The sequence below is a fragment of the Ochotona curzoniae genome, unplaced genomic scaffold, assembly GCF_017591425.1.
Source record: "Ochotona curzoniae isolate NIBS_2020 unplaced genomic scaffold, NIBS_Ocur_1.0 contig_2692, whole genome shotgun sequence".
NCBI classification, from domain to species: Eukaryota; Metazoa; Chordata; class Mammalia; order Lagomorpha; family Ochotonidae; genus Ochotona; species Ochotona curzoniae.
In genome coordinates this window covers 2,392,739-2,419,941 of record NW_024465556.1, presented here as the reverse complement: position 1 = coordinate 2,419,941, position 27,203 = coordinate 2,392,739, and the positions used below count along the sequence as shown (strand labels likewise).

The 27,203-nt window shown below is 39.0% G+C and overlaps 1 protein-coding gene across 2 annotated transcripts in view; it reads left to right on the top strand.

Annotated features, from left to right (window-relative positions):
* The window catches only part of A1CF (APOBEC1 complementation factor), a 66,784-nt gene that overhangs the window by 22,710 nt on the left and 16,871 nt on the right, over positions 1-27,203 (top strand). For both annotated transcript variants that reach the window (XM_040976051.1, XM_040976052.1), the window contains exons 3-6: positions 11,551-11,685; positions 12,501-12,631; positions 18,453-18,691; positions 24,766-24,930. In XM_040976051.1, coding sequence (XP_040831985.1) covers positions 11,551-11,685; positions 12,501-12,631; positions 18,453-18,691; positions 24,766-24,930 — 670 coding nt within the window. The remainder of the gene's footprint in view (positions 1-11,550; positions 11,686-12,500; positions 12,632-18,452; positions 18,692-24,765; positions 24,931-27,203) is intronic.

Sequence of the window (27,203 nt, the reverse complement as noted above, 5' to 3'; positions counted from 1 at the left end):
CCCAGGCACGGTAGCAGGCAGTTGGATTAGAAGCAGAGCATCCAGGCAATGAACCAGCACTCTCACATGGGATTTTATGCTAGTGTCACAAGCAGTGGCTTAAGCCATTGCACCACAATGCTGGGTTCCACTGAGGAATTTTAAAAGTTTCAGTATGCTTCTATTATTTCATGGTGTACTTTTAAAAATCTCATTTAAGTTGGAGGAGATATGGTAGCTTTCTATTTACTTAATACAAGTCAAGTAAATTTAGGGTTATTCATAAACCTCTAAAAGGTTTCATCTCCAAAATTAATACACTTTAAAATAAATGCAAAATTTCTGTGCTGCCTTATACTTCAAAAGCAGTATTTTGCAATTCATATTTGAGAAAATTCTATAGATTTTACAATCCACAAAACAAATTATTTAATAATTTTGTTTTCTGTCTGCTCAGCCACAATTAGTTGAACAGGACTTTTCTTTTGCCGTGAAATTTTGTTAATTTTTATAAAAAAGATTTTTAAATCATTGTTGTTTATTTCTTATGGTCTGAAACTTTCATGCAAATGCAGTGATAACGGACCCCTCTAAGAAGCGATCTGTGATTATTTACATATAAGAATGTTCTCCTTCTTTAATAATCCACAATACAATGACAGAAATATATACAGACCTAATGTGATACAGTATCTTACTGTCACAAAAGTAAACCAATAAAAATAATGGCATGATTAAGTAAGCTATGTAATCATGATATTAAGCAAGTACAACTTACAGGAAATGATTTCAAAATAATATAAATATTCCATTTAGTTTCATTCTAGGGACTAGGTCTACTTGTTCTCCTAGACGAAATTCAGAACAGCTTTATTATGATTTTTTGGTAACCTTCTGATAATAAAAGATCCTCCACTTAAAAAATTAGTATTTTTAGTCCAGAATAAGAATGAAAACTCACAATGTCCTCGGTTAGATCCAGTGCCCTTTCCCAAGCAGGTCAAGGTAAAGAGCGACTCTCGGTTTTGTGCTTCATGCTTTGCACTTGCTATACCAGTTTGTCAACTGGTGTCTACTGAGGATCCAGGCAGAGGAAGGGATAAAAACATGGAAGTGAAGTAAGCATTTGACACAGGATGTGAGACACCACAGGGGATGCTGTATCCGGTATTAGTGCACCTCAGTTTGAATCTCAATTCCATTTTCGATTCCAGCTTTCTGCTAATGTGTATCCTGGGCTCAGCTCAACTGTTTGGGTTCCTAACATCCGTGTGGGAGACCCAGATTAAGTTTTAAGCTTTTGGCTTTGATCTGGCCTAGTCCTAACTGTTATAGGCCTTTGGGGGAATGAACCAGTAGATAGAATTTTCTCTGTCTTTCAAATAAAATGAAAATAAATGTTTGATTTTTTTTTTCAATATCAGAGAGGAGGAAGAAAAAGTATTTTATTTTAGCACTGGGCTCTCTGGGCCACGTGACCATTGAAGCTGCTAGGATACTTTGTAGGGTCACTAAAAATGTCCTTCCATCCACTGTGGGTGGTCTCTTACTTGGCCTCAGCCTCCTCCTGCCAAAGTTTCAGATTCTTGAGGCAGTTATGTTAGAGAAGATGAAAGATAACTGCCAATCCCAATTATTACCAAATTTGTGTTCCCCAGAAATACTCCCACATTTTCCACCCCCACAGAATCCAGAAGTCTAGTTAGCACAAATAGACCCTCTGCTGCCAACCCCGAAGCAGCAGGCCATGCTGTGGTTCACTGAGTGAGAGCAACAGCTGCAGGTATGTTTCCAACTGTAGGAGGCACACACCAAGTCCTCTAAGGATTCCCCTACTGTTCTCCCCCTGCTCTAGGAAAATTGAGCAGCAACTCCCAATTCCTGCCTCTTAGGAGAAGCAAGGGATTCCCACACAACAACATTTGCCTTCAAATGTCATGCGTAGTGTCCAAGACCCGCACTTTCAAATTCTCCAAACGCTAAGCTCAGGGAGTTAAGAAAAAAAGAAAGAAAAAAAAAAAAAGAAGAATCCCCTGCTATTTTCTGCCTGCTGAGTGCCCTGGAATTTTGGTTTAGTATCTAAACCACAGGCTCAGAAGCCAGTTGTATCTGGGGATTGGGAACAGCCACCCAATGCCATCCCAGGGTCCTTGACGTGGAGCATGCTGTGAGAATTCTGCATAAGTGATTTCAATAGTTCTGAAATGCTGTTGATCTCGCAGATCCAAAGATGAGAAAATCCTTCCAAGGTCCATTGGCTGACACAGTCCACCTTAGTGTCTCCCTTTGACCAGATATCTGCTGCGAACGCTTGGCTTGGGGTAGTTGTTCAATTTGCTCTGCCCTTCTTCCTCCAAAATGGCACCAGATGTCTTTTGCAGGCTCCAATGGACTGCCATATCCTCTACATGCATCTTGTCATGCTGTCACTGCTCCATCTTAGCTGCTAAGGAGGCACAGTTGTGACACATGCCATTGTCAGTCCACCAGGCATGAAATTCTCCCGATTATTGGAGCTATGAGTCCAGCGGTTCAGTTGTGTGAGCCTCCTAAAGAGACCTTGTCTGAGGTGATCCCAGACCTCACTCTTGCCGGGATGGGGTCTGGCTCAGTCAGTCACCCACATCAGCCTATGCACACACTGGTAGTTCCATTGCTGGATCAGTTATATCTCCAGCCCCATCTCTTACACAAACCAATGGATACTGCAGCCCAGACCAGCCCACTACACACTTGGCCCTCACCCTCACACACAGGAACTACAGCCCAGTCAGGGTGACCCCCCAAGAACCCAAAAAAACTAAGCACTAGAAACTGTAACCCAACAGTATTGTAGCCATGTATAGAGCTGGCAAATGATGTGGGTTTTTTTTTTATAGAAGTAAAATCATTTTCCATGATACAGTTTTGCAGGTAGAGGATTCTTTCCTCCCCCTCTCTATTTTCCCTCCTCCCCCCTTTCTCCCTCCCTATTTTCCTCCTAGCATTTTCCCCATATTACTACAGTGTAATAGTCTTTTACTAACAATCACAAGTTTAACATTCTGCTATTTAATTGAACCATGGCATTGTAGGAATAGGCAAAGGTAGAAAATCCGATATTGTACAGTAAAGATATATTTAACTGATTCATTGAGAGTCCTGTTTTCATTAATGAGTGATGATGCGTACTGTGAAGCATTTCACTTCCTGGTATGCTAGTCTCTGTTATACAGCTCATCTATGAGAATATATGTAAAAGGCAAACAAGCACGTGATGTATTTTTTAGAGACAAATCTCAATGGAGATCATTTTGCTTCATTGTAAAACATGCTGTGATTTGGGAAAACAGACATAATAGAGAATGTTCACAAGTTAACAGCAATCATTGCCATAACAATAAAATACCTCAAAACATTTGTATTAGTAACTTACATTCTGTTTGTGCGTATTATTCCACTTAGTTTTTACTACAGCACCATGAAGTTTCTACCATGATTACCTCCAGTTATCTGGTGAAGTAAGTAAGGTAAAAGAGGTTTGAACATGCATAATTCACACACTGGAAGTCCAATGCTAGTGGCAAATTTCTGGCCAGGACTAAAATAGTAGAAATTATTAAAATGTGATCTTTAAGATGGTAATTGTTGAAATTGGCATTCCAGGGCAAACAATAAATATTTTTATTTAAGTTTCTAAAAAAGACTTATTTCTTTGAAAGAGTGACAGAAACAGGGAGAAAGAGATCTTCCATCTGCTGGTTCACTCCTCAAATTACTGCAGTGGCTATAGCTGGGTCAGGCCAAAGTCCAGAGCTAGGAATTTCATCTGGGCCTCTCGCATGCCAGCAGTGGTATGGGCACATAGGACATCTTCTCCTGCCTTACCAAATCAGTTATCAAGAAGCTCGATTAGAAGTAGAGCAGTCAAGACTTGAACCAATGCTGCAATGAAGGATGCCAACATTTGCAGGTTGCACACCACAATATCAACCCAGGAAAAAAAGTAGGAGCCTAAACTTCATAATATGCTTGACGTTTATTAGGAAAATGACCACTGGATCAGAATTTCTCTGGCAAGAAAGCAAAGAAGCCCAAAATTATAAAACCTATTAGTTGATCTAAAACTAAAATGAATCAAAATGTAAGTATATATGATTCAATCATTTTGAACGAATTAGGAAATCTCTCCTGATCTTGTGTGCACAATGTCTCCCAAGAGCTCAAAGCAGCACCCTATAACCTGACCTGGTGCTTACCCCCTACAAACTGTATGGTTTTCATTAAGCACTCTGGGCCTACATTCCCTGGAAGATAATCTGGCTCCAACCTACTGTATTATCCCATAACATGTCAGCAAACAAGAGCAGCCCAGGTATATTTCAACAGTCTAAAACTTTTTATAAATTAGAGACAATCCTTTAGTCTTTCCAATATCTAAATAATTCAGTAATCTCATTCCACATTATAGGAATGATTAGAATGCCTACATTTAAAAAAACAAAAGAGAAAGCAACATCAGGTTTAGTCTGTGAAGTGTTTCTGTTGAAAACTGAAGAACAAGAGGCATCTTAATTTGATGACAGTCATAAAAAAATAGCTTAGAATTTTATTGTATTTACTAAGAAAAGGTTTGAAGGATTTCCCTTTGCAGTACTCCTGCAGTATCTGATGAATATTGAATTCTTATGTAAGAATAAATAAAAATCAGAAAATCCAATTTGTAATTTCTTATTATTAGCAGGACAAATGTAGCTATAAAAAAGAAATTTGTCAGCTAGTCAATAACATATGTCAGTTTTTTACATCTCAACTGAGGCAACATGTGCTTGTACATGCTTGAAACTATTTTGTGGGATCTTTTATACAATTGGTTATATTTGGATATTAATGGCTGTAAAGTTTGACTAAGCTACTTCAAAGAATAAGGGAGACTTCATACAGTATTCTGCAGGCAGCAGAACACATTCATACTATAGTTCAATGCACATTACAATGCTGACAAGTTAAACTTTAAGCTTCAAACTTGTAAAATATTTGGGAAGGAAATGTGCTATTATGCTAACATGTAAACAGTTTCAATAAATATCTAATCATGTGTGACCCTTCCTGGTCATTCCCAACTCCGTTTCCCAGGCTTTCTAATGATCTCATGCTTTTTTGAGAGTCATAGAGAAAAAAAATGATAGTCTTTTTCTCAAGAATGCATTAATTACACAGGTCATAAGCTTGTGCCATGTGATGCCTCTTCTATCTGGGACTTTCTCTCTAGAACCAACAAAACACATTCTCTCAGGTATACTAAAAATGTTCCACCCAATAAAGGATCAGTTTCTATCATTTTAAAATCTGTTACACGGGCCCAGCACGATAGCGTATTGGTTAAGGTCCTCATCTTGAATACGCCAGGATCCCATACGGGCACCGGTTCTATCCTGGCAGCCCCACTTCCCTTCCAGCTCCCTGCCTGTGGCCCGGGAAAGCAGTCGAGGACAGCCCAAAGCTTTGGGACCCTGCACCCTCGTGGGAGACCCAGACAGAAGTTCCTAGTACCCGGCTTCGGATCGGCATAGCACCGACCATTGCGGCTACTTTGGGAGTGAATCATTGGATGGAAGATCTTCCTCTCTGTCTCTCCTCTCTGTACATCTGCCTTTACGATAAAATAAATAAATTATTTTTAAAAAAATCTACTACAATCAATACTAAAAATATAGTAAAGATTCAACTAATTCATGGAAAGGCAGAATGTAGAAATAATGCATATTTTCCATGAACATTTGGATACTCCCTCATATTTAATACAAAACATCCTCAAATAGTCTGAACATCATTAAAAAATAGACCCAAATAGGATTTTCAAGCAATTTAAAATATGGTATTAGCATTGTCTGTCCAATTATCCTATTATTAGTCTCCTAAAAATCATTACCACACAGTCAAATCTTTCGAGGTTTGAGAGTCCCATTCCTTTTCGAATAATCATCCGTGCTGAAAAAATATCAAGGAGTTCATTGTTTCTGTTTTATTTCCTTAGTCTCCACATTAAAAACAAAGTGCTTGTGCTAGGCCTTAGGATTACAGAAGTTTAAAATGCAGTGCCTGATCTAAAATGCATGCAATGTAGATTAAAAAAGGAATTTGTTAAAAGTTTAGATGACAGCATAAGGAGTCTTGAATGACGAACACCTGTGGTTACCACAAACTATGAGGACACCTTTCCTATAAAATGTAAAACTGACTATGCTCTTTGAGCTAAGGAGTTAAGAATGTTCATCATAGTAGAATTTATGAGTTTTTTTAAAAAATTCACATATCCTAAATCTCTAATAAGATATAAATGGCCAAATAAAATTTTTTAATCAAATTGCAAATCATTTGAAATCTATTATTTCCAAGAATTTTCTGAGTCACAAAGCAATTTCCAAATTTTAACATTCAGTTAAAATCTGAATACTATATGTAAGGCTAGTGTTATTTAAAAATATTATTAATAAAACATTAGGTAACGACAAAATGTAATGTCTAAGTGTAGTGTGCTTTTTTCTTGATGCTCTGCTTTCTAAACTTTCTGTAATGATCTTTTTTCGTGAAGTCCCATAAAGCAGAAAAAATTTCTAAGAATCCTCTCATTAAGAGTAAAAATGAGAAATTTTCATAGAGATTCATTACTGAATCTAGAAGATAGAGGTTTGGGCTCATTTAATATAACGATAGTCTAATTTTTAAAATCATGCACTTAGAAAATAAGCCCCGGAGTTACACAGTCACAGACCAGGGGTCAGCAGTCCACGGTCCTGAGCCAGTGTGGTTGGAGCCTGTTTCTGTAGTCATTTCAGGTTACAAACGGTTTTTACATTTTAAATGAGTGTTTTATTAAAAGCCTAAAATTTCAGTTTTCCTTCTACTAGAAAAATTTGCTGATCCCAGCTCTAATCTTTGAGTACTCTTCATTAGAACTGATTCTACAAACTACAGAAAATTCTTTACGTGAATAAACTAAACACAGATTATGATGAATTCCGTGAATATCATAAACCAGAACTATGACCGAGGCTGGAAGCTGACCTTCTTCAGACAGGATAATGTTGGACCCAAGCCAAGGCAAAATCGATATTCCTAGTAGAGGGCAATGCACCTTTACACCTTAACCAAAATGCTGATAGAATTCAGACTATTATTGTGCAAGGAAGATATGCATGAGTCTTAATTTCAAATATTCAGTAAGAATACAGCAGACAAAAAAGAGAAGAAATTGGGCTTCATCTTTCTTTTCTTTACTTGCCAAGCATAAATCTGGTTTCCTGGGAGCAATGCCCTCAAACAAGAGGAAGAAAAATACAGCCTTAAACTCCCATTCCTCAAATTTTGCTCTGTATATGTTTAACACAGCTTTAATGCAATCATGTGTTTTGATTTTTTTTCAACATGTATATGTAACCAACAAGATACAAAATATCCTCAGATCAATTAGGATACTATTTCTATTCAAGTTAGCTATTTTCCTCCTCTTCCTGCTTGATGTAATACACCTAGTAAATTTAATTGGAGTTATCAAACTGTCAAAGACCAAAGACAGAGAGGGTTGGTGGGGAATGGTGTTGTGTGGAAGCTAAGCCTCCACCTGGAATGTCAGCATCTCATAGCAGCGCTGGTTGAAATCCTGAGTGCTCCACTTCCGATCCAGCTCCCTGATAATGCACCTGGGACAGCATTGCAAAATTGCCCACGTACTTTGGCCCCTGTGCCCACGTGGGAGACCTCGATAGATTTTTAGGCTCCTGACTTTGGCTCAGTTCAGCCCTGACCATTGTAGTCATTCGGAAAGGGAACCAGCAGAAGGAATATCTTTATCTCTGTCTTTCTCCTACTTTCTTTCTCTCTCTCTCTCTGTAACTCTTTCAAATAAATGCATACATTTGTACACAGATTCATCTTTTTAAAAAAAGAAGCTTTTGTATCAAAAAAAAAGAAGAAAACTGCCCACCCCCCCACCCAAAAAATAACAAAAAACGAGTTTAAATAAAATACGCCCTTTTTGCAGGTAATTTTTTAATGGACAGATTACTAGCCAGGGACAAGTGGAATAACTCATTCCAAATGCGAAAGGTAAAAAAGTGCCAGGCAGGAGTATTCTATCGTATCACTAACATAATTTCAAACTTCAAAGCACCATTGTGACCACAAAGCAAAATCCCCTAATCAGTTCACTAAAAATTGAAATTATGTATCAAAATATATTACTAAAGAAAATCAGGTAACCAAAATCAGTGAAAAGAAGAAAGGAAAAAGGAATCTGAAAAGTAATTAAAAATCAATGAATAAACTGAAGTTAACATGTCCCTTCCTATCAATTATTACTCATAATTAGAGAATTCATTCACAAAGATACAGAGTGGCTGAATGAACTTTTTTTTAAATGACAACTCTGTGCAGCCTAATGGAAACTGCATTATCAGAGACTGGATAGAAAAGATTAGGGGAGAAACCCTCTATACAAATGAAAATAAGCAAGCTGGTATGGCTATACTTATATCAGATAAAAAAAAAGGATTTTAAATTAAAAGCTGTAGAGTGAAGAAACAAATATTAGATTAATAAGGGAATCAACACAGCAACCAGATACAAATAATGCAATATAATTAAGCAACTTTAAGATCCTAGGGTTCACTAAGTTGGCTGAGAGAGAACCAGATGGGAAAACATGGTGGCAATGACATTTATTTGCAAACACTGCAGAGAAAATCCCAGGACAGAAGAAGGATTTTGGCTTCATGATGACTTGCAGCTTTTAGGTCCTGCTCTCTCTGCTATCACCTGTACTCACCACCAGCTCACAACCCTGCTATCCAAGACATTCACCAAGTAACATGGATTCTAATTCTTTATATAGGAACCAATGACAGAATAGAATGGAAACAGCAGATCATCACAGGCGTGCTTCCTAAAGCTCATCACCCCAGTCAGCCACAGGTCAACCTTAAAGCTCAGAAATGACTTGCTTCTATGGCAAGACATAACTCCTGCACAGTGTGGAAGATTCCAAGGAAAGGGACATCAGAGGGGATAGAGGAAAGGAAAGAAGGGCAGTTATAGTTGAGCTTTATCTATTTTAAACTTCTCAATTATGAAAATGCCAGCAATCCAGAGCCCTATTGTCCTTTCTGAGCAGTGAACAACTATTCTAACCCCAGACTTAACACCCAGAGCTGATTTTAAAGTGGCCCAGACTTCTGCAACCCAGTGGGCAGTTCGTAGAGCAAGTTCACACCCCTTTCAGCATGTCTGTGTAGTGTGGTGAGCTGTTAGCAGTAACAGCTGTCAAGACAGTAAAAGGTTCGAAAAGGAAAAGTTGCTTATTTCTTGTCAAATTAGATGAAGCTTTCAAATCAAAAATTCTGGAAGAGAATTTGGTTTCTTTAGTCTAAAATGTTGCCAAGTTTGTACTGAATTTATTTTAATGCTCTTTGCTGACTGTTACAGACATACAAATTCCGGAATGGACTCAGAGGGAGAACCTCACCCAGTGAATATTGCTCTAGACAGGACAGTGATTTGGCAATAGTAATGTATTTCTCTCCCAGCAATAAATGTGGGATATGTTTTCCTCAAATTTTTGTGTATTAAAATTTTTGTAAGTCAGGGTGCAATGTTTGGCTTAGCAGCCAAGACTTGCATTCCCTACTGAACAACAGCTCCTGAATCCAGCACTGACCATCTTAGGCATCTGGGAAGTCAATAAGCAGACTGAAGCTCTCGGTGTCTCTGTTTCTTTGGGCTCCTCAAATAGTTTTTTGATTCACCAAAAGGTTACTAGAAATTGGGAAGGACATGAAATACAGACAAGTTTCCAATTTTTGGTTTCACAATATAAGCATGAAATATTTCATCTGTCCGATTTCTCTAGTGCTAGGGAGTACTGTAGGAATGTAGGACAGACAGAAAACAACATAAGAATGTTATAGACACAATTTAAATCTTCAGTAAGATGAAAAATACTCAATTGTTTGCAGTAAAACATGATCAGGGCAAGGTAGAATACTTGTCTGCTATCTTTCCTATAATCATTTAACACTACTTGGTATAAATTACTAGGAATGTAAGAGTAATCATGGCCACAGATATCAGTTAAGTATTTGTGCTCTCTTTATAACTGAGAAGGGCTCAAGTTGGTGGAAAGTGTCATTTCACAGTGCTACTGTCAGTTGCTACAAACTGATTTTAAACATCAAACATCTATCATATAAGATAGTATGTTCAAACAGCTAACATGTTTTTCAAATGTACTTAGAACAATTTGGGAAAAGATGACTGCTATTTGAAAACTTTTAAAAATGCATAAATTAGTGCCACAGAAGTTTTTTTGTTTATATATTTTCTTTTAAAAAAAGATTTATTTTTATTGCAAAGTCAGATACAGAGATGAGGAGAGACAGAGAGGAAGATCTTTCGTCCGATGATTCACTCCAGAAGTGGCCACGATGGCCAGAGCCGTGCAGATCCAAAGTCAGGAGCATCCTCTGGATCTCCCACATGTGTGCACAATCCCAAAGCCTCGGGCCGTCCTGAACTGCTTTCCCAGGCCACAAGTAGGGAGATGAAAGGGAAGTGGGGCTGCTGGGATTAGAACCGGCACCCATATGGGATTCTGGAGCGTGCAAAGCAAGGACTTTACCCACTAGGCTACCATGTTAGGCCCCAATTTTGAATGTTTAAAGTTATTAGATCTTTACTCTTGAAAAATAAAGATGCCACTGGAGAAAAAAAAAAATCTAGTTTTAATAAGTACCTCTTCTCATCCTATCAGCATTGAAAAGAGATTGAACTCTATCCCCAGCTTTTCCCAAATTAGCCAGTTTTACGTCTCCAAATGTCAATGTGCATGTGTCTTTCTTTAGAGGTCCTTGCTAAGCATATGTAGTCACCTCAACTGAGAGGGGAAGAAGGGGATCGTCCAGAATATGCAGTTATATCAAAGACCTAGAGCTGTACCATGCACGTGCTGCATTATCTCCCTTGTTCAACAGCTCTATTGTTTTATTATATCAGACATTATTCCCCATCTCCCATATGGGAAGTTGGGGATTGGAGAAGTCATTGGCCACCAGGTCCCACAGCTAGTGAATAATGGAGCCAAGTAGTTCAGCTGGAAGACCCTTGCTGCCACAACACACAGTCCTCAGCTGAAGGTCCCAGGCTTCCAATTTTAAATGACAGTGTGTCCCTTTGATGATTGGGCTTTGGCAAATTTATAGCATAGGGAAAAAAATGCAACCCCTTAGTTTATTAAGGAGACAGATTTCATGTTAAATCTTCTTACCATAATAAAAATCAATGATTTTTATTCCATAACCCAATTTATCTAACTATCCCTTGACAATTTTTATCATGCTCATTTCAGGCAAGTATTTAAGTCTCTGAAGCACACAGCCTGGCATATTATTCACATCAAAGACTTTCATTTTTATCTACTGCTATCATTTCTTGACAAAGATAAATATATTACTCACTGTAAAAAGAGTTTGAAAAATAATTAAGATTAAACTGAATTATGGTTATCTCTCCCTTTTATTCCACTCTCCGAATGTGCAGGAAAATGGACAAAGAAAGTATGGTGGCCCCCCACCTGGTTGGGATGCTGCACCCCCAGAAAGAGGCTGTGAAATCTTCATTGGGAAACTTCCCCGGGACCTTTTTGAGGATGAACTTATACCATTATGTGAAAAAGTGAGTCAAGATTTAACATTTAATGTTCCTTTGTCTCTAATGAAAAGTCTCTATTCTCTTTACTGTTTTCACTCTCAGCTTTATCAGTAATGGTTTCTCTTCCCACAGCTATTCCTCAACTTGGACAATCTTAGAACCTTCCCAGCCACTTAAACTGTTCCTTTACTATGCCTGCCTCGACTCCACTCTTTGTTCCATCACTGATAGTTTGAAGCCCTATTGATAACGTGTTCAAATGTACATACATCTATATGTGTTTGCATACGGTCGTTGCTCGTCCCCTGGAAAGTGCCTGTGTTCATTCTGCTGAGACGGCTCAGCTAAAAAACGTTCACGAACATTCCAGAGGAGTGTTCCTGGTTTCTGATTTCAATGTTAGTGATACAATATGAGCTAATGAAAAAAATACAGTGTGGAGACCTCAGAGGAAAATATATGGGGGATGGAAAAATCTATAAAGAAATTATACTTATAATGGCAAATTGATTTGAAAGGCTTGAACACACTGCATAGACTTCCAGATAATCATGTGACAAGAGGTCATTTGCTCTATCAAAACCAGATTCTATTAACCCAAGTTGAAATGTCACTTAACACGTATTTTCTTCAACTTGACCTTACCCATGGGTCAGGTAACTGATCTACCCTACATGAAAACACAGAAACCATCCCACACAGAACGCAAATGACAGTATGGACAGAAAGCAGGCTTCAGGAAACATTGCAAATGAGTGTACGTGTGTGTATGTGTGTATTTGTGCCATTAATCTGAAAGTATGTGTATAAATGTAAATTTTTATTTCTATTGCTTATAGATTGGTAAAATTTATGAAATGAGAATGATGATGGATTTTAATGGTAACAACAGAGGATATGCATTTGTGACATTCTCAAATAAATCAGAAGCCAAGAATGCAATCAAGCAACTCAATAATTACGAAATTAGGTAAGATAATCTCTTCTAGCTTAAAAGTCAATCCAACAATGTAATTATCTGTTTTTCTATCGTGATTATTTAATGCAGTATAGACCCTGTCAAAAGCCATGTGAGATAAAAAATATTTTTTTCATTGTTGAGAACAAACTTGTTTATTTAATACAAGTTCTATATGACATATCAAACTGTACTGTGAAATGTTGAAACAAAATTCATGAATCTATTCACTTCTTAAATTTGTTCTTGCACTTCCAAAACATTGAAAATGTATCAACATTCAATTTCCTAGTCTCATAAGTAAAAAAGTGAGATGATTTAACATAGTATGAGAGAATAAACCAGGGGTGGGGTAGAGTTGTATGCGGAGTTACACTCTCACTTGGTATAGTGAAAAAAGAAATCTGGGAAAGAGAAAAGGGTCAATCATGACAGCCATAAGGAAGATTGTCCCAGAGAAAGGGAGCAGTAGGTGCAGAGTTCCTGTAACGAGAACAAGGTTTTATTTTATAGTACAATTCTGTAGGGTCTGGGCTCTCCACCCCCTAAATGGCTCCCCCCAAACTGATTTTCCCCATATTGTTACAATAGTATAGTCCTTCATAACAAGTTGTAATTCCATCAGTCTGTTATTTAAGTGTGCCCCGACATTACTGGTACAGACAATGTCAGACAGTCCAACATCCCCTTGTCTAGACATGTCCAACAGTTTCATTAGGAGTCCATCTTTGATTTGGAAGTACGGATGCATATTGCATTGTATCTTCACATCTGGATATGGCACTCTGTATTACTCTATCACTATACATTCCCTTAAGAAGAACAAGTTTTATATGCTTGCGTGACAGAAAGAACCCATGTGGCCAGACACAGTGAGGAGGAAAGAGCTGAAAGTACAGATGGAGAGCTTTGTATTCTATGACAATGATTTTGAATTTTACCACCATAAAAAGAGGAAATCACATGAGGGTTTTCATCAGATTCATGTTTTTTAAAGCACTGCTCTGTGGGTGCAGAGTGTACTGCAGCAAGATGGAGGTCAAGAAGGAGAAGCCACGGAAAGGGCTGCTGCTGTAGTCTGGATCCTGACAGGAGGTGAAGGCAATTAGACAAGTGGGTCAGAAGCAGTGCAAAGTAGCAGGGGGAACAGAGCTGAGGTATTCCTTGGCATTTGAGCACACAAGACTACCCAGATGCTAGATTTACAATGTGAGAAAATTCAGAAGCTACCAAATATTATAGGCCAATTGTTGGTGGATATAATAGTGCCATTGATATGCCAATGTCTGGAGAAATAGCTGGAAATAAAAGGAAAGTTCTGTTTGGGATACTTCACTTTAGAGACGCACATTAGACATGTCAGAGGAGACAATGAGGAGGTAACTGTGTGGAAGTAGAATCAGGAGAGAGGTTACCACTGGTTGTACAGCGGAGGAACAGCCACGTACAGATGGCATTTCAAAACCACAGGATAAGGCCAAGAGGATATAATTGAACCTGTGCAATTAATAACTGGTTTCTATAAAATGGAAACAGGGATAACTCTATGAAAGTGCCAAGTTCTAAAACCTAGGCTTGGCAAGGGACCCTTTGTAAATCGCTTCTCAGAAATGCTGGGGCTGACTTGGAGGAAGACAGTGCAGCCATGGAGATCCAGGACTGTCAGGTCAGCGAGGTTTCACCAGGTCACAGAAAGGACCTACACCACCTGCTCATTTACAAAATGGTGGTGATGCCCATTTCACAGTATGATTGTGGAGATTCTAAAAAGATCTTTAAATGCTTAATCCTGGAGTCAACAAAAAATACAACTGAAATGTATTGGCATAACTGATCAATTCTAATACATATTTCTTCACAGCTATTGAGTGTACTTCAACAAGTTAATGAAAGATACATTTTATGGAAAGAAATCTGCATGGATTTTAAAAATCACACAAACACAATTCTACCCTTTAATTCAATTTCCACAGACTAAAGCACACTCTCATTTTGTTTTTAAAATACAGAAGTACCCTACAATTGAGCCTTAAACGAGGAAGGAAAAAAAATCTCACTGATTTTTTTTCTGGGTCCCACATAAGTCACCTATCATCCTTATAATTCTTTACATATTTCAACTACTGGGTCATGTTTCTTGAACATCTTAGTCTTAGGAATATAAGCTTGGTTTGGCAGCTAGTAGAAGCCTCAGCATTTTCCCCAAGATCAGAATTTAGGCCAGGGTCTTAGAGTAAGTAGAAAGAAGGCTCCTCTCTCACACAGTTGTGCCAACCCAAAAGATCTCTGCGTGGCATGTGGAGATTGTTTGAAGTAGGAATCAGGAGACTGAATTTCAGCCCTGTATCCCTTTGGAGAGAACCCCTTTGATAGCATCACTGGTTTCATCAGTACCTGATGGCACAAAAGGTCAGAAGATCCACTACAGGAGATAAAATACACTCAAGTGCACAAAATATCTGATAATATAGTTTCTTAATTACATAATTTTATAGATTGGAACATTTTATCTATCATGAAATCCAGACATCCTAACAACAGTGAACATTCCCCAGTTTCTGAGTTGAAATGGATGCGGAGTTTGTTGTGTAAAGAACCAACAGGATCTGTTTCATCTACTTGATACATTTTTATTCACTGGTTTCAGTTCAATATATTTTTTTTAAATAGGATGGGAATAATGTGTCACAATCACTGTTATTTGATAGTATGCTGTGAATTTCAGTGTCTCATCAGTAAGAGATAAAATACATCTACCGCATGGCGTGTTTTGAAAAATGAATGAGGCATGTAAATCTCAGGGCCCGACGTATACTGTGTGCTCCACATTTGCTGATGGCTTTGGCAGTGGTAAGTTAGGAGGAGGAGGAAGAAGCAGGTCATGTGATACATTTTCAGAAAGTTGGTAGTCAGGATGGCAACAAAAGTTCAGGTTGGATGCCAGAATGAAGGTAAAAACACAGAGTGACTAGAACTTGGAAGGGTAAACACAATGTGAAATTCAGACAAACTCATCTATTTTCACCCTGCCCTGAGTCAGTCCAGCCAGCGAGACAGCCTTCCTTACAGGGAAGAAAACAGGCTTTAATTTGCTTTTTGCCACCATCTCTCAGGGGATAGATAAAGCTCTTATCCAGAAAAGATCCATAACTATCCAATCATCCTCCTCATCAAATATTCACAGAATATTGTCGAAGTGTCTGGTTCCTGGAGACTTTAAAACCATGCTCTCAGCTTTTGAGAGGTGGCTCTTTGTCTCCGAGCAATTCTGGGAAAAATGCCTGACCAACCACACACATTTAAAAATAGGATATGGAAACCCCAGGCTCCTCCTGCTGGTAATTGCTACTTGATAGGCACCCATCTAGCCAAGATAATATGATTTCTAAATAAGTGCTAGCTTGGAAGAGAGGGCTCCTTTGTTTGCTGTTAAATGAAGGTTAAAAACAATAATAAACTGAAAGTTCTCTTTATCATCCCCCCCTCCAAATGTGCATCTCTTGCCAGTGTTCAGCAGCTGAGATGGGCCTGTTGGTGGTCTGACTTTCAGCCTTGCTTCTTCAGGAAAGCAGACAACTGAGACAAGGGCTCAGTCCTCACCCAGTGTCACATAATAACCAAGAGCCGCTGGCCTCAAGGAAAGTAGATTCATCTCCCACTCATCTTTAATTCTTGACAAATGAATGGTTTCTGTTAAGGGTTCTTCATTCATTTTTGATTCAGACAGCCTAATATTCAACACATACAAAACACCAGGAAACACAAACTAACAAAAGTTAAAATCATTATAGCAAAACCCCAGAACCCAAAAATAACTGTGTTTATATTTTATTATCTATTTTCTATATATTTGAAATCAAAATGACCCTCTTGCATACTTAGTTATTTAACCCTACCACCTTTATGAACTATTTTTGACCCAAAAAAATCATCCTTTTACATTTACATTTTTAGAGACTCAAAGTGTCCTATGGCTTAAAGACTCTTGTTGTTTGCCGCTGAATCTGTCCTTAGCAGTGCTATCTACCCACGGGGACATTTAAAAGATGAGAGGCAGTTTTGGTGGCTAGCTATTGGTCCTTAAGTAGACAAGAATCAAAGACAATAAACATGCTATACTGTGTAGTACAAATGATCCAGTCTCAGGGTCAATAACATCTCATTTAGATACATTAAACCAGTTCATGGGAGGTATTATGCTCATTTCCAATTTGGGTGCTATTTTAAACAGCATTGTTAGCTTTTGTTGTCACAAACCCAAAAAGCCAGACACAGTAAGTCACAAAGGATGTCTTTATTCCACACAGAAGGTGGCCGTGGGGAGGAGAGAGCAGAGAAAGGGTCTGGTGGGACAGCCTGGGACTACTTCCACATGGCAGGGTGACCCAGGAGGGAAATGGCCACCCAGGGCACACAGCACTGGGCTTTTTTAGTTTTAGGTGTGGGGGATGGGAGAAGGTGGTAGCCCCTCAGTTTGCAGAGGCTTGTGATGTGTCACCATGGCGGGTGTTGATCTTTGGTGCAGACTCCGGCATTTCCAACATTCCTGGATGAGAGTGTCTGCTTGACCTTGGCAAGGATAAGGATGAGGCCAGTAAAGCTCTCTTCTGTTATTTGCGGTCAGAGGGAGGCAGGAAAGAGGCGGCACCAGGACTCTGCTGCTTGGTGTTCCAAGGTTACCAGACGTTCCTGGCTTGTGATCTACTCAGCTCCTTCTGCTTGGCCCAACACATATGAATGTCCTAAGGACACATTTCAGACAGGAGCACAACTGGTTAAATTTTATGGATACCTAAAGACTTTTGATATATTTTGCCCAAAATTCACCAGAATAGATTGACCAGGCTCTATTCTGCCAATTGCAGTGAACTTGCAGCAGTAATTTCTCACAGGCAGCCCTGTACAGGGGATGAATGGGGACTGAGGCCCCAGAATCTAGTTCCTATCTTTAACATCTGTAAATTATTAAGAAAGTCATTTAATTTCTGCAAGTCTTAAGCCCTCCATCTATAAAACAGAAATAACAGGCAAGTTACCTGTCCATTTCACAGGCTGCTTGGCTGATCCAAATAGAATAGCATGTAAACAACCATTAAAATACAAAGGACTACTTTGAAAATTAATCATATCAGAACAAATTTTTCTTTAGCTAGAAAAGAAAAGAAAATCCCAAAGTTTGTAAAAGCAGAAGCCTTCAGGGCCAGGCAGGTGGAATATAAGCCAGGTGATGAGGCCTCAGCAGAGTACATATGTCAGGGAATGGTGAGGTTGGACAGTAACTGGCAAATTCACATCTGGTGAAAAGAGCAGATGCTATCCAGGTTTATATATTGTTTTTTCCTTTATAAACGCAGAACCTTGGCAGGTGTTTGGCCTAGTAGTTAAGGAGCTGGTGAAGATTCCCTCAGCCCACATCAGAGTGCTCAGGTTTGATGCCCTGCTCTGGCTCCTGACCCACCTTTCTGCCAACAGCGGGGAAGGTTCATACATTTGGATTTCTGCCACCCGTGTAAGGGATCTGTGTTGACTGCCTGATTCCCAGCATCAGGGTCCCTTGCCCCTGTCAATATTTGGGGAGTGAAACAGCACATTGGACTAACTCTCTCTAACCATCGGTATCCACGTATCTAATTTTTAAATTAAAAAAAATTAAAAAGAAACAGAGCCCATGTCAACACATCTTCCGATCTCTCAAAAAATGCCACGATTTTAGGATGCACCAAATATCCAGTATCTGTGCAGCACATCTGGACCAGAGTCATGTCTTCAACCTTCGCCTTAAAGCTGAATCACACAGAGATTCTCATCCATCAAATGCCTGCTCTTTCTGCAGGAACGGGCGTCTCTTAGGGGTCTGTGCCAGTGTGGACAACTGTCGATTGTTTGTTGGAGGAATTCCAAAAACCAAAAAGAGAGATGAAATCTTATCAGAGATGAAGAAAGTCACTGAAGGAGTTGTTGATGTCATTGTTTACCCAAGTGCTGCGGATAAAACCAAGAACCGGGGATTTGCCTTTGTGGAGTACGAGAGTCACCGGGCAGCAGCTATGGCCAGGAGGAAACTACTGCCAGGTCAGCAGCCCCGCCTTGCCAGACGCGAATGCTCCCCTCCAGCCTGCCGGCCGCAGGCCGAGGGGATGTTAGCAGCGATGCCAAGTACTCTATGTCCTTCGTGTTTTCTCACTCTGCATCTTTGGCAGGTTGTGTGTTAAAACTCTTCCTCTTTCTTACTGATTCAGTTTTTTAAGGCTTCACAACCCTAGTTTTGAAGAAATAACCATTCCATGCACTGAGCCTGAGTTATATACAGGGCAGAAACCCAAAAGGTTAAGCTATAGCAATCCTTCAATGAATATTTAAAGTGAATAATCCTCTTAAAATTAAATGTATCCATCATGCTTATTGTGTGTAGATTTTATGAAGAGGCTTATTAGAAGCAGGGTATATTATCCATTAAGATGCAGAAATAATAAACATCAAATGATACATTATCTCAAAGACAATTAAGGGATATACTTTGAATATGACTCCCTCATGTGTGATAATTTCTGTCTAATTTAAGAGAAGAGAAATAACAGCTCTTCTTTGAAAGGCACCTCTATTAAATGCTACAATCACATGCCTGGTCTCATTTGAGCAAAAAACATCTACTCCTGGGTTCAAATGACCTCACTAAGACACAACCTCGGTCAGAACAACTTAGGAGAAATTATTTCATGAAAGTTCATGGCTCAATATAAAATAGTAAAATTTAACACAGTGTGGCCTACTAAAATGATTTACTATTGAATAAGAAGATTTCAAGAATGGCAGACTAATTGCATTGGGATCAACTTCCCTCATGAAACTCACAGAGAACCACAAAATACAAAAAAGAACAAAGGCACCAAAATATTCAGAGTTACGTTGCCTTTGCATTAATCCTTAAAAATGAAGCGACTAATATAGGACCAGCCACTGGAATTTTTCAAGATTTGGAGATGGATTTTGAAGTTGGGGAAGATGTCCTAATAACATTTTCATGAAATCAGCTCCAGGTGAAAAATTATGAGATAGCTCCAAAAAATTGCTCCATTTATTACAGAGGTAAATATTTTTCATACTGAAGCTGCCATTCTGTTATTCTTCATTGAGTACTTCCCAGTGGTCAAATCATCTGAATCACAGGTCCAGAGACATTCGTCCTGAAACTGATCACAGGACATGGCAGTCTCCTGGCTTCCTAGATTTCACATTTTGTTATCTCCTTCAATTTTCTCTCAACACCAACACTTGTGCCATTGAACAAACCCATGTACCTATCCCCAGTTCTCATGCCACTATCCTAATCTAAATCTTCCATTGTTTTAAAAGTTCCTAATGATTTTCCCAGTGCTGTTCTGCCTTTCACATACCCCACCATCTGCCTGCTCTATTCTGCACATGATCACCAGAGTAATGTCTCTAAAATGTCGTTATCAACCTTCCAACAACTTCATGCAAACATTAGGCAGGTTACATGGTATCTTTCACTCGCCAGTTTAGTAATATTCACCTGGGAGTTGGCATTGTAGTGTAACATTCAGTCCCTGTCTGCAATGCCAGCATTCCATAGGGCCACCAGTTGGAGTCAGCTGCCCCACTTCCAATCCAGCTCCCTGGTAACACAGCTGGGAAAGCAGTAGATGGTGTAAGTGTTTGGGCCCTTACACTATCATGAGACACTTGGAGGAAGTTTCTGGCTTTTGTCTTTGGCCTGATCCTATCCTGGCCATTTCGGTCATTGCGGAAGTAAATCAGTGGATGGAATAGCTCCATCTCTTGCTCGCCTTTTCTCCTTCTCTAACTTTGCCTTTCAAATAAAATCTTTTTAAAAAAACTTCACCCACACTTAGTTGCATAAGAGAGGAGAACTTAATCTCTGAGCTTATTATTCAAAACCTTTTATTCAGGCCCCCACTACTTTATGACCACTTTTGCTACCTTATAGTCTTTCCCTTCCCCCAAAAAATCCTCCTTCTGGGGTTGGCATTGAGGCTCAGCAAGTTAAGCTGCTGCTTGATGAACAGCTGTATCCCACAATAGAGTGCTAGTTCGAGACCTGGTGGCTTTGCTTCTGATCGACTTCCCTACTCATGTATCTGGGAAAACAGCACAAGTTGTCCCAAGTATTTGAAACCCCTGCCAACTATATAAGTGATTAGGGTAGAATTTTTGGTTTAACTCAGCTCATGCCATTGCAGCCATTTGGAAGGTGAGCCAGTGCATGGAAACACCCCTCCTTTTGCCTTTCGCAAAGCAATGAATTGTGGTGAGCGGGGAGCGGGGAACCTCTCCTAGCTGTCAGGACAGACTCTTTACTATGCTAGATACCACCACATGGATACCATCAGTCTGCTTTATCCTAACACTGTGTTCACTACCTGAAAGATGTACCCCTCCTTCCCCCAGCTCAGCCACTACCTACTTGTGAACCCACTGCCGGTCTTCCCCAGTCCACATTGATCACATTCATCCCTCAGCACAATGAAAGATGTAAGATCAACAGCGCTTCCAGAGCTTGGCCTGTGTGAAGCTGGAACTCTGATCAGAGATCACAGCAAATGTACCCACTGTCTTTCCAGGAGTTGAGCCTCCATTCAATTAAGTTGGCTTCTCTGGGGTTTAGAGATACAGTGCTGATGTTTTAAGCTTTCCAGACAAGTCCCTTCTTTAGCCAGACTTCGTGACCCATTGCTAAACCTATCAGCTAATGATACTGGGCATTCACCTGCATGGACATGAATAGGAACACCAGGGGATACTCAGTAAGCATTTATGAAGTGATACAACATATGTTGTTCTCTTCTAACTTGCATGAGAGATTTACTTTAAAAATGGAGATGTAATCATGGCATCAAAAAGTTCATGTTACAAAGCAGGAAGCTACTCATACAAGAACACAAATCACAAATAGAGAGAATATATTAAAAGAATATACTATTGAGTCATCATTTAAAAGTAATAAACTAAGTTCTGTATCTACATTATTGTCTTCTGTTTTTACAACCATATTAGGTGCTCTCGTTCTCCTGACTTCACAGATAATGAAGGTGATGCTTTGTTTACAAGGATACGTTTTCTAGCTATGATCATGACTCAGATGTCTAAACAAGTGTTCTCAAATCACTCAAATCACTGGCTTCTAGCAGATACCTTCGAAGTGTTTCTAGAAAGAAATTGGGTGACATTGCTTCTCAGGCTGCCTCTTATTTCTGTTCTTTCCAACCATTTACAGCTCATCAGCCCTGTGTGTTTTGACAGTCCTGAGCTGGGAAGGCAAAAGCTAAAGCACTGCTATGCAGCCTTGCCTACACGTGCATTAGAATAAACAGGGATACTTTGAAAATATCTGAAGCCCAAACTCCTTCTATCATCACTGCAAGAAACAGTCCAGGGATCAACCATGAGCGGGAAATCTTTATTAACCTGCTCACTGGAAAAATATAAATATCCTGAAGTATAACATTTGTTTGTTTTCACAGTATTGATACTTTCACCGTGGCTAATTTCAAGTATCTATGTGATGAGAACTGTATCACAGAATCCTGAAAGTGCCTTTATTCATTTACCTGTTGATGGACCTTCAGGCTGATTCCATGTCTTAGCTACAATGAATAATGCTTCAGTGAACATGGGGCAGTGATAAGTTTATTTCATTTTCTATTATCATAGATTCAGTGGTAAAAATGTTGGTTTTACTTCTAGTTTTTTGAGAAGGCTTCCTAATATTTTCCATAGTTGCTATGCTAACTAACATTCACACAGTGCACAGGGGTTCTTTTTCTTTAAATCCTTATCAACATTTATTTTTGTCTTTTTGATTCTACTCAGTGTGAGGTAATAGTATACTGTAGTTTTAATTTGTATTTTTCTGACAGTGATGTTGAGATTTTCACGTACCTATCAATCATTCATGTGTTCATTTAGAAACGCCTTGTCTCTTCAACTGTTTTCTTTTTCTGCAAATCATTTTGTTTACTATAATTCAGTGAATTTCTGTGTCTGCTTTTGTTGCCTGTGTTTTTAAGACCATAAGTTTAAAAAAAAAGTTGCTAAGACCAATGTGAAAAAACTTTACCCTGTTTTCTTGCAGTCATTTCAGAGTTTCAAGGTTTACATTTAAACCTTTGGTCCATTTTGAATTGATTTTCATAACAAGTATGAAATAAGATTCAATTTTTATTTATCTGCATGTTAGAGACCCCATTTCCCAACACGTTTTATTTATGAGACTTGCCTTCTGCTTCAGATGGTCTTGGCAACTATTTGAAAGACCAATTCACTGTCAGTTCATGTTACTGTGATAGATGCACTATTGAAGTTTGTAAGTTTCCTTCATACACTACAACCTCATTTATTTGATTATAGTATAACACTGTTTAGCCCTTAACAACTAGTAAATTCTGTCATTTGTGAAAATATGACCATTATGGGCATTATGATAATAGTCAAACACAGAAAGACAAACACTGCCTGAACTCACTCACATGAAGAATCTGAAAAAGCTGATTTTATAGAAGCAGAGCATAATGGTGTTTGCCAGTACACAGGTTGAGGAAAACAGACGCTATGCCAAAGGGTACAAACTTCCACTAAGAATAAAATTATTGGAGACAAACTTTACAGATCGCTGAACAGAGTTAGTGACGAGGTATTAGACACATGACACAGCGAAGAGTGTCCTAAGTGTTCTTACCACAAAAATAAGTGTGTGAAGTGATGGATATGTTAATTAACTTCATTTAACAATGACCAAAACATTATAGTGCACATGATAAACATATACAAGTTTTATCAAATATATTTTAACAAAGTGGAAAAGAAAAATCTGAAAATGTAAGTCTATTCTCACACATGAATATGAACTCGCTTTGGCATACTGTTGAATGTAATCCAAGCTTTAGTAGTTTTCTAAAGCTCTGCTTATATGAAACAACCAAAGGGCTACAGAAACCAGTTATCTAGAAGCCTTAAAGTACTGGGATAAAACATTCCACTAAGGCATACAAAGGGGAAAGGAATATCAGGGCTGGGGGAAAGAGTTGGATGATGACACAAGGGAAAGAAAGAGAAGGAAGGGAATTCTGAATGAAACCAGCCCTGGGAAGCAACGTAGAACCCGACATGGTAGCTAGGGTAGCAAGAGTCTGCCTCTGTGCGATCCACTAACTCATTAGGACAGGATGTGTCTGTTCTTACTTGGATTTTAGAATGCCAATGCACGGATGCCTTCATTCACAGTTATTGAAGGAATAAAAAAGACACATTCTGATCAAAAATAATTGCCTCCCATGTGTAATAATTGAGCACTGCGTGTGCCTGATTTTATTCTCTTAAGCTTTGTGTCGCTCGCAGGATGTAGCTTGTTCTCAAACAACTAATATAAAAAGTGGAAAATCACTTCTGCTGAAGTGAACTCATTCCTCTCCTTACAGGATTAGTGTGGAAAGCAACTGCTGTAACATATAGGAAATACAAAATACAATAATATAGGACTATAAAAATATATACGTGGTCATAGCAACTACCTTTTCAGCAACAGCTAAATTTCACATCATGCTCACTGCTATTCTTCATCTATCTTCTTAACTGGCCTGACACAGGATTAAGAGGGAATAAGGTTGATGTAGATAATGACCAAAGGCCAAGGAACAGAGGAGTGAGGTCTGAGCTCTCTCCATCCTTACGCTCTCAGTGGTGGTGCCTAACCAACACCATAATAGATTCAATTGCAGTGACCTTTGTATTATTTCATGAGATCAGACACTATATCTGAATCCCAAATTCATTTCTTGTCTTTCTCCCTTTTGCAATCTCACTTAAACAATGACCTTCACTACCTGAGAGCCAAACATGGCCACTGCTAACTCTCTTCTGCTCCATTTCAAGAAACATCCCACTTCCTTTCTACATAACTGCTGCAAGAAGCCTCTAGCCACACAGAACTCCCTTTTAGTCAAGTCTTAGATTTGTTCTGTAGATCTCTTAAAAATCAATAATCATCCTTTTTAATGGTGTGGATCTTTCAAGATCTCAAGGGTCAGTTCAATTTAAAAGTTCATCAGTACGAACTGAGAGGTTCTACTGTATATATAATTCATGATATCTGTTACTATTTTCAACAGGAAGGATTCAATTATGGGGACATCCGATCGCAGTAGACTGGGCAGAGCCAGAAGTGGAAGTTGATGAAGACACAATGTCTTCAGTGAAAATCCTGTATGTAAGAAACCTTATGCTATCTACCTCAGAAGAGACCATCGAAAAGGAATTCAACAATATCAAACCAGGTAGGATATGTATGTAAGACATATTCCAAAAGTACGATGATGGAAATGGCTTCCCATAGCTCTAATAGGCTGTTATTTAGCGCATTATCATTCTTGCATACAGATTTCTCAAATAACATTCCTATGTATTATAAATACAGGTATTTGGCACCGCAACATTTATCAATGTGATAATTTTACACACATCTGGGTGTTATTTAATAAACATGTATTTGTTTTGTAAACTATAAACTCTATGAATTCTGTTTCTATCATTGTTTTTTTTTTTTTAATTTCTCAGGACCCAGGCCTTGGGCCTGGTGGATAATAATTGATTAATAAACATTTACTGTATTAATGAATGCAAGGTCATAACTTTAGGTCTAATAGAGCTTCTCAATCTTACTATTGGCTTTTGAAAATACATTATTTTTTGCTGTGGGGGTTGGTCCACTAGATTTACGAAGGCCAGTAGCATGCTAGCATCATTCCCTTTAGAAATCAGCGGTAACTGCCAGGTTGTAACAATCAAATATGTCATCAAACAATGCAAACTGTGAGGTACCTAAAAAGGTCATGGCAAATGGAATTAGATGCTTTGTTTCAAAATTTTTAAACTTCGTGTAGTTTTTCCATACCCTCTAATGCCTGGGTATAAACGTTTCTCCATATGAGTCTGTTGGTAGAGCAGTTCAGATGCCAGCAGAGATTCCCACATCCATTATGGAGTATCTGGCTTCAGTCTCAACTCCTCTACTTGCAATCTAGCTTCCTGTTGGTGTGTACCCTGGGAAGCAATAGCTGATGGCTCAAACTCTTGGGTTCCTGCCACCCAATTGAGTTCCAGGCTTCTGGCTTTAGCCAGGCCTACTCCTGGTACATTTAGGGTAAGTATGAGGCAATGGGTCTCTGTCACTTTGCCTTTAAAATAATATAGTCTTATATGTAATTCCATCACCCTCTTTGCCTTCCCTTTTCTGCTTTCCCAGGAGGAATATTTCTTATATTTTTTTCAGGATTTATTTATTTATCTGAAATGCAGAGTGACAGAGAAAGAGACACAGAGAAAAAAGAAGTCTTCCATCTGCTGGTTCCTGCCTAAAATGGCCAAAACAAATGTTCTGGGCAAGGTCAAAGCCAGAAGCCAAGGACATCATCCTAGTGGTTATGCTCCTCTGCCTTCACTGGCACATTAGCAGGAAGCTGGATTGAGGCTGAGTGGCAGGAACTCAAAGTAGCACCCTGATATGGGACACCGGCGCTGTCAGTTGCAGGTTAGCCTACAATAACACAACTCTGGCCCCATTACTTCATATTTTTATCTAAATAAAACTACCTCTTTCATGAAAGGGCTAGAGTGGGAAACTCCCAACAAGCTGCTTCATTTTTTACTCACAAGGTATCAACTTCCTCAATCGGTAAATTGGCATTACAGAAACCTGTGCCCAAACACTGTTTATTACAATGAAAATAACTGATGCTAGATAGATTTCCTCTCCTTTTTCTTCTGAGCCTAAAGTATATGCATTGATGGTATAGTGCGTTCTAACCCTGGAGACAAAACTCTCCAAATTCTGTAATGTGTGGCTTCCTCTTTTGGATACTCTGCAAATAAATATGAATTATAAGGCTGAACAACAATCAGATATCAGCTGCACTAAGAAAGGAAAGTCAAAACTAGCGAGTTAATTTTCAAATGAAAAGGACATGTTGTGGGCCTGGCATAATGTCTCAGTTGGCTAATTCTCCCCTTGTATGCAACAGAATTCCATAAGGGCATCACTTTGCGTCCTACCTGCTCCACTTCCCATCCAGCTTCCTGTCTGTGGCCTGGGAAAGCAGTGGAGGATGGTCCAAAGCCCTGGGATCCTGTACCCATGTGGGAGACCTGGAAGAAGCTCCTGGCTCCTGGCTTCAGATCAGCTCAGCTCAGTTCTGGCTGTTGCAGCCACTTGCGGAATGAGCTAGTGGATGGAAGATCTTTCTCTCTGTCTCCTTCCCTCTGTAAATCTGCCTTTTCAATAAAAAATAATTATTTTTAAAAAGACGTATTTAGGATGCACTTGCCTAGAACAAAATTGTGGAGAGGCAACAAGAAAATAACATTTAAAATTCTATTTAAAATTTGGACCTCTCAAAGCAACCTATTTTATCCCTTGTAAATATTTGACTATATTTCATTCTAGCACTGGCTAGCCTAAAAACAAACAATTGGCACTCACAAATACAAAAGACAATTAGAACAGAAAGTGAGGCCAGAGAATGTAGCTTCTGGTCCAGGGTAGCCTAAAGGC